We start from the raw sequence: 8551 nt of genomic DNA, 5'->3' as shown, positions 1-8551 counted from the left end.
GACGCTTAACCGACTGCGCCACCCAGGCGCCCCAAGAGTTTGTCTTAAAAATGCACACGCCTGGACCTTATCTCTATAGATTGTGAGACGTAGGTCCAGAGTACAGCCTGGGCATTTTAAAATCTCCTCCGGTGTTTCTGGCCACGCTTCCAGTTGAGAATCACTGTTCCAACTGTAACATCACGCAAGTCACTGCCATGTCTCACATTCGGCTCATGAGTCCCAATAAAGTTAAACAGGTCTCATCGTTGTCATTATTCTTACTACTCAGAAGCAGCCCGTGTCCCTCCCGTTCATGCTGGCTTTTCAGAGTACTTTGTGATTTCTTTTTTAGTCATCTCCTGTGGAGAGCTTCCCATCCCGCCCAGTGGGCACCGCATTGGAACACTGTCTGTCTATGGGGCGACGGCCATCTTCTCCTGCAATTCTGGATACACGCTGGTGGGCTCCAGGGTGCGGGAGTGCATGGCAAATGGGCTCTGGAGTGGCTCTGAAGTTCGCTGCCTTGGTGAGTGACCTCCCCAGATCTATCCTCCTCATTTTTCTCTCCTCAAGGCAGGTTAGAGCTTTCTAAAGTTGATTGTAGTCTTTGAACAGTCTACCTATGGAATAAAATGCGTAATCCAAACACCAGCTATTGGGCATGGACCATGACTAAAACCCTGAACTTACTTCTCTTGGGGCACCCAAAAGAATGGGAAGAATTTCAAGTCTGATAAGACAAAGTTATATAGTAAGCAAATGACAAAAGCACAAAAACAACCTGGCTTACAAAGGACAAAGTTATGGTTTCCCCCACGGCTAATGCATTCTCTACCAAACCTTAGATTCTAAGGTTTTCTCTCCTCTCAATTCTTTCTTGGAAACCTCAAGTCCAAAGGAGAGTCTCAGCTACACAGACCTGACAGCGTAGATTTGAATGTCTGTTCCAGACTGAACAGTGCTGCCCTCCCACTGTCTCAGGCTTCTTGTTAGGGATACAGTCATGAATTATTTCCATACAGATTCAAAGAATACCAGTGGAAATTCTAGGAATATACTCTACCCAAACCCCACTCAATAAAAGTAACCCACCTAGGTTAAGTTGTCTGTGTCTCTTGCCACTCAAGGAGAAGGAAAGGTGGGTTTAGCCAAATAACCTGTTTGTGCATAGTCATTTCCAACTCAACTCAGCTGGGCTTTGACTGCCTTAATGTAGACCAGGTGCCCTCCATTCAGTAGATGTTCAGTCAATGCTACCTGATGAAAAAAAGAGGGAGACGACCCCAAAGGCAGGGAACAGTGATCATTTCTAACCCACAGACAGATACAGAAACTACAGTTCAGAGATGGATGGCCTTCTAGGATTCAACCTTGGGATCTGGGGATGCCATTTCTGTCATGCTAGGATTCCTAAAGCTATTCCTGGATAGCTACTCCCAGAAGGAGGTGGAGAAAATAATGGGTGGCTGGGTCCTTCGTCCTCTTCCTCACCATCCATGTCTCCCCAACCCTGACCAAATCCCTACTCGTCTTGTATAAGCTCCTCTTCAATTTACACTCTTTCCTCATCTCCCACCAAAGCCGGACACTGTGGGACCCCTGAGCCCATCGTCAATGGACATATCAACGGGGAGAACTACAGCTACCGGGGCAGCGTGGTGTACCAGTGCAATGCCGGCTTCCGCCTGATCGGCATGTCTGTGCGCATCTGCCAGCAGGATCATCACTGGTCGGGCAAGACCCCTTTCTGTGTGCGTAAGTATGTTATCCACTCTCCCTAGTCACGGGCTCAGACTCAACGTGGACTTTCTCCCTTGTCCTCTTGATTAGGTTAGCTGGAGGTTTTGCACACTTGGTTACTTTTTTTCAAAGACCCAATCATTACATCTCTTGTTTTCAGTTTTCTGTATCATTAATTATTGCTTTTGTCTTCACCATTACCCTCCTTGTGGTTTCCTTTGGTTAACTTGTTTGTTCATTTTCTAGCTTTTGAGTAGCAAATCCAATTCATTTATTGTCATTCTTTCTGTTTTTTACTGTAATTGATGTAAGTGCTTAAGGTTATAAAATTTCTTCCAATAACTGCTCTAATCAGATCCCATAAGTTATAATAATTAATGTTTGATTGCTGTTTAGAAATTCTGTAATTTGGGTTATAAATTAATTTCTTCTTTCACTGAAAAAAATTTTAATAGTTGTTTTCTTTTAATTTCCAGGCAGAAGGGACTTTTTATTTTTATTTTGTTATTCATTTCTAATATTACTGCACTGTGTGTAATATTTCTACTTCATTGAATTTATCGATGCTCTCTTTATGGCCTAATATTTGATCAACTGTTATGAATGTTTCATGTGCATTTAAGAAGAAAGGGAATTAGGATATAAAGCTCTGTATATAGTCATAAGGTGTGCCTTGATTATGTTGTCTGTACCTTACTGACTTTTGTCCACTTGACCTGTTTTGTTCCAAGAGGTGTGTCTCAAAGTTTTCTATTTTTAGTGGTCTTCTATCTTTTCTTGCATTTCCTGTAGTTTCTGCTACATAAAGGTAGTTGCTATGTCATTTGGTACATGCTCATTCAGAACTATTATATCTATTGCAAACTGTGATTTTAGCCTTTAAAAGGTCTTCTGTCACTTTTAATAATTTGTAGTTTGACTGGCACTGGGCCTGATATAGGGCTTACAAGCCCTTCTTTCATCCTTTTTCCATTTGCCTGGTACACTTTGAGCCATCCCTGTATTTTAGCCTTTCGGAATCTTGTACACAGCAGAGAGTTGGGCCTTACCTTGTGAGCCCATTTGAAAACCATTTCCTTTAATAAGTTAGTTATACTCATTCACATATATTGCTGTGACTTACATGCTTGGTCTTATATCTGTCGGGTTTTATGTAACTATTGAGGGTAAGATATACTCAGGAATTTCTTTCTCCATATGATGTTTTCCTTACTCACCACCCACCCCCCCCATTTCTTTTGGTATTTAGGGAAGTTTGTAGGCTTTTATGCCCGTTTCCTGTAGTCAGTGCACTGACATACCAGGATCCTTTTTCAGTTTGTTCACATTTACAATAGACTTTCTCTAGATCAATATCAGGCCATTCCCTGCTCCTCTCTTCTCTTTTCTGAACAGTCTTGCTTTCCACAAAGGCTTGCAACAGAAGCATGAGACACATTTTGCCTGGGTGGCATGTTTGTTTTTCCACTTACACATACTTTAAAGTTTATAGCATTCTCTGTCTTTTGGTTATGCTGCAGGCCTGGGCTTTCTACAGTTTTATTCGTTCTTCTTGTTAATCTGCATTTTCCTCATTTTTTGGATGTAGATGACCACCATTCTTCTCAGCTGCCTAGAAGTAATTTGGAAAATTCTTCACTTTTTAAAGTTCCCTGAAGTGAGCCTTTATGTAAAGTGCAGGTTGTGTTGTTTAATTTTGTAATTCTCCTTCATTTGGCTCTTCCTATATGAGATGGAGCAATACAATAATGAGACTTATTGAATGAGCAATGCATGAAAAATTAGTCTTAATAGCTGCTTGAGTATTAGGATTACACAAAGCAAGACCCATCTCTATTCAGTCACTCTTCCAAAGGGGTCTAAACTAAACATTTGGTTTCATCCAGAAGATGCAAATTCCAGTGCCTTCAAGGAATTGGCACAGAATGTACATGCAGAGATGTGGGTTATAAATAATAGGGAATGTTGGAGTCAGAAAATAAATGGAGAATGTCTGCCTAAAGATGTTTAATTTTAGAGCTGGTATGCACTGAAAAGCAGTGTAGTAAGGTATTTAGACACTTGGACCCAGGACCTAGATTGCCCGGATCCTACCCAGAATCCAGTACCTCTGGGACCAACCCCCATTTTATTCTGGAGTACAGAGACGTGGGGAGTACCTGGAGAAGGAAGAAAAGAGAAAAAGAACAAGCATTTATAAGTGATTACCCTGAGGTCGGCACTGTGTTAGCTGTCACCATGTGTAAATCCAAGGTTTCCATATTACTCTCCAAACCTTCTGGCAATCCCTATCTCCTCGGTTAGCTCTCTCATCCATCCCCAAACAGCTACTGCACGATTTACCTCTTCCCTGAACACCCACCCTCCACCTCCTCCGCCTACATTCGCAGCAGATAGCGAAGGCAGATAATGAACCTGGCCTGAAATCAGAGGAGCTGGTTTCAGAGCTCAGAAGAGCCACCTGGAAACAGTGCCCCCAAACAAGTCTCCCGACTGCTCTGAGGATGACAATGGTGCCTACCTCACAGGGTTGTGGGGACTAAATGAAATAATGCAGATAGACCCCAATAATTATTAGCTGATTAGATAGCCTCACTTTCTATTTTGCAGAGATGATGGAAGCCATCAAACAATAACTCCTTCTGCTTCCTGCTTCCCACCCACACATCTATTCTTCTCCCTTCCCTCCTACCTCTGTAGAAGAGTCTCTCTCTCCAGGCCCAAGGCTGTGCCCTCCATTGATTCTCCGATCCCCTCCCTCCTGCCTCCTTAGTGAACTTAATCTATTTTTAACTGTCTCCTCTGTACTGCTTACCTTTCCTTTCTATTAATTTCCCTCAAGCCCCCATTAAGTGTTCAAGCTTCACAGAGACCTCTGTTTTCCTTCCTAGTGGGGTGTTCTCCACCTCTTCTTTGCAGCCTGTACCAATCAGGGTCCCCAGAGAAACAGAGCTATCTGGGGTATCTGACACCTCTTGAGGCTCTCCCTGTGGCTTCTGGGACACTCCCACCCCCTGCTGGGCTTTATTTTTTCTACTTTGCTGACCACCCCTCAGTTCCTTTGCAGGTGCTTTCATGACCTGTCCTTCAAGAGGTGGTACCCCCAAAGGTTTCCTACTCAACACTCTTCTCTCACTTTTATGAGTGGTCCTTAGCCTTTGAGAAGGGGCCTCATGACCTTTTGTGAATCTGGAAGAGGGGTGAATCCTCTCCCAAGCACACTGCACCCACCCAATATTTTGCATATCATTTCCGTGAGTTCAAAGACCCTGTGAAGATTGTCTCCCCTCTCCCCCCACCTTGCTGATCTGGCAGGGTCCTGTTCATCCATGAGATCCAGTGTAGATGGCATGCTGTTTCCTCTGGGAACCCTCCTTAGCCCACTCTCTCCCCTGTGGAGGGTAGATGCCCCTCTTCTTTGTGGGCCTCTATCCCAGCACCAGCACACTGTGTTCTAACAGTCTGCTTCCCTGGACTGGGAAGTGGCTCCCTGAGGTTGGAGACCATATCATATTCCTCCTTGTATATCATCAGAGCAGAGCAAGGTACCTAGCACATAGAAGGAACTCAGTAATGTTGAATGAAAAGTAAATGTCTGAATCTATTTTCAAAGCAAACCTATTAATGCAATTCAAAATCCTTACTTTAGAGATACAGAAAGTGAGCTTGCAGTGAATTGTCCAAAGTAAGGAAAGGGCAGAGCTGAGTAGTAAATCCTGGTCTGCTGGCCTCCACAGCCCACCCTCATCCTAGCACACCAGGCAGTCTCAAACCCCTGCAATCCACTAACACATGTGTCCTGCTCTGCTCGGCCCTCTCTGCTAGAGTCAGGGATACTACTGTTGAGATTTACATAAGAGAACTGACCCAGAATGATGCCAGAGTTGGCCACGGCAAAAACTGGGCCCCGCCTCCTGCCTGCTCTTGCTCCCCCATCTCCATTCACACCATCATGGTTTGGGGTGGGCTCTTCTTGGATCCAGTTGTTGGGGTAAGAAAACCTTCCTCGTGGTTTCTCAGCCTCAAAATCCAGAACCAAGAGAAAGAGCTGGCAAAAGCATCAACTGAGACTTCAGTCTGAAGAGACTAGGTGGGGTACCAGGCAGGTGCTACAGAGAACTAAGGGCTAAGGAGCAAAGCAGAAACCCTGGTACCCACGCATCCATGTGCTCACCGGTCTTCCAGTCAGCAAGTATTTATCAAGCTCCTCCTGTATGTCAGGCACTGGTCCCGACCCCGAGGATGTCACAAGAAACAAATCAAAGAACCTGCCCCCATGGAGCTGACCTTGAGGTGGAGGGAGATAACAATGAACAAACAAAGAGCTGCATGTAGAGCATGTCCGTTACTGTGGAGAAAAGTGGAGAAGGCAAGGGGCCCGGGCAGTGCTGGGGAGGTTGTTTATTGGGTCATAAGGGATGGCCTCGCTGAAACGGTGACATTTGAGGGGAGACCTGAAAGTGTGAGGGCAGGAGCCAACGGATGTTCTGGCAGAGCGGAAAGCAAGTGCCAAGGCTCTGAGGCAGGCACTTATTTTCAGGAGACCTCAGAGAGACCAGTGCCACTGCATGGAGGGGTCAACTCCAGGTCCAGGAGGAAGGATGAAGCTGGGACAAAGTGGTGACCTTCGCACTCTGGGGCCAGGCCTTTGAGCACTGGGTTCTCCCCCGCTGCCCTGCCTATAATTGAACAAATCACAAAATAAAATGGCCTGCAAGGATTCCAGAATATCACCTTTATTACTAATAAAGCCTATGTTGGAAGCCATCGTTTAAAGTAAAAGCCATATGGGGTCTGCTAAAAAAAAAAAAAAAAAGCAAACCCAGAATGGGGTGGATTCACACCATCAGAGGCAAGTCTGCAAGGACAACACCTCCCCCGCCCCATTGTTGGGGAGAGTCTGTCTCCAGGGGAGCAGCAGAGAGCACTGCCACTCACAGGCGCCGGGTCCCAAGAGGAAGAAGGCAGAACTGGGCCAAGCATGACTGCTCATTCTTCCCAAATTGCACAGAGAAGGGCCAGAAATTACACGGATTGAACTCCCTTCATCTGGAAGGAGTAGAGGGGAAGGACTGTGCTCTCAACAACAGCTTTGGCTGAGCCACTGGTCTGGCATGGGGAGCAATCCCTCCATTCGGGTGTAGTTAGCATTGACTCTGGCTCTGTCAAGCTCAGCCAGGAAGTAGGTTGGGCCTGAATCCGCTGAGGGGTAGTCATCGCATCCAGTGATGGAGAGTGGGCATGGGGTACGACAGGGATAGAGGCAGAGAAAATGAGCAGGACTGACAACCCGGACAACAGAACTACAGGCCTAATGCCTCATGGGGAGTCACAGAGTGATTTCTCTCAAGTTGTCCAAGCTACAGATGTGCCTTCAAGGAAGAAGGTATGTCCCCATGCTGATTTCAGGAATAAAGGTTTTATAGCTAAGAGACTATAGTTAGACTTAGGCCTGAACTTCACTCATGGGCATGAGAAACACCAGGTGAGAAAAAGGATGCACTTTAGGGGTATGGAATAATAGGAGGGCTTACCTATTTTCTGTTTTGGTTGCAGCAATTACCTGTGGACACCCAGGCAACCCAATCAACGGCCTCACTCAGGGCAACCAGTTTAACCTCAACGACGTGGTTAAGTTTGTTTGCAACCCTGGGTATATGGCTGAGGGGGCTGCTAGGTCCCAGTGCCTGGCCAGCGGGCAGTGGAGCGACACGCTGCCCACCTGCAGAAGTGAGTCACCATTCTTCTCCCACCTCACCCCCCGTACCGCTACCATCTGTGGGGGTGACCCCGCAGCACAGGCCAGTGGATTCAGTCCTGGTGTTATTTTGATTCGGAAGGGGAAAACTGAGGGCAAAGAAGGGTCATAAATGAGGACTTTCTCATCCCCCAGATACAGCCATGTAAGATTTCACCATTGGTTATATAAGCAAAACAAACAAGTTGCGCCTTCCAAAACAGAAATGGAAAGCAGTCTTCTTGCTTACATTTCCTAGAACAAATAACTCATCCTTATCATATAAAGCCCCATTCTTGACAAAAGAAAAAAATCAGAAAACCTAGAATGAAAAATAAAAAGCAAAGAGCATAGGGGTTGGAATGAAGCAGGGAGGAAGAAAAGAACCCAAGAAACAGAGACTGAGCAGAGGATGTTCTGGCCTCATCTGGGCTACTTAAGAAATAGTTTCTAAAGCATTTCATGGCTGGTCACAATAGTAGGGGCAAGTGGAGCTGCCTCATACCAGGAATAGCCTGGCAGACTCAGTGACATCTGAGTGGAGTGTCAAAGCAGACAGAACGTGAACGACCCCAGCCCTGACATGGAGCTTGATCGAATTGCTATAGTCATGAGGACACAGTCTCTAGGAGGATGGCTCCTCATTGCAGTATGTGGGGGTGCATGGTGATTGGCTGTGCAGTGTGTCACAAGTCATTTGTAACTGATATTAAAGGACCAGCATTTTCAAATAAATGAAGATGCATCACAACTACCCCTAAAAATAACATCCCTCTGATAACATTTTAAGATGCCATTTTGAGTGAGAGAAAGTCTCAGAAAACACAGGGAAAACTTCCATAAGCTGGTGTTGGGCCTTCCTTCGATCATCTTTTCAGGCAGGAAAGAGTTTAGAACTTGGTTGCTTTGGGGTATTATTACCCACATCCCCTATCAAGAGCTGTGCTCCATCTCCCCAACATGAGATACAAATTCTCGTAACTGCAGCTCCTGCCCCCACAGGCCCCTGCCCAGAGTAACAAACTCAGGACGGGTCTCGGAATCAGAGGGCTAAGGTAAAATCTTAGAAGTCATGGCCTCCAGTCCTGCTCC

General features: G+C 45.7%; 1 protein-coding gene across 1 annotated transcript in view; it reads left to right on the top strand.

The window, feature by feature from the left end:
- CSMD2 (CUB and Sushi multiple domains 2) overlaps nucleotides 1–8551 on the top strand; it is a 553689-nt gene that overhangs the window by 490054 nt on the left and 55084 nt on the right. The window contains exons 52-54 of the mRNA XM_040455784.1: nucleotides 335–508; nucleotides 1564–1737; nucleotides 7279–7452. Coding sequence (XP_040311718.1) covers nucleotides 335–508; nucleotides 1564–1737; nucleotides 7279–7452 — 522 coding nt within the window. The remainder of the gene's footprint in view (nucleotides 1–334; nucleotides 509–1563; nucleotides 1738–7278; nucleotides 7453–8551) is intronic.

This window comes from Herpailurus yagouaroundi, unplaced genomic scaffold (genome assembly GCF_014898765.1).
Source record: "Herpailurus yagouaroundi ecotype Mexico unplaced genomic scaffold, PumYag 77, whole genome shotgun sequence".
NCBI classification, from domain to species: Eukaryota; Metazoa; Chordata; class Mammalia; order Carnivora; family Felidae; genus Herpailurus; species Herpailurus yagouaroundi.
The sequence above is the reverse complement of the archived record's forward strand: the minus strand, read 5'-3'. Positions and strand labels throughout refer to the sequence as shown.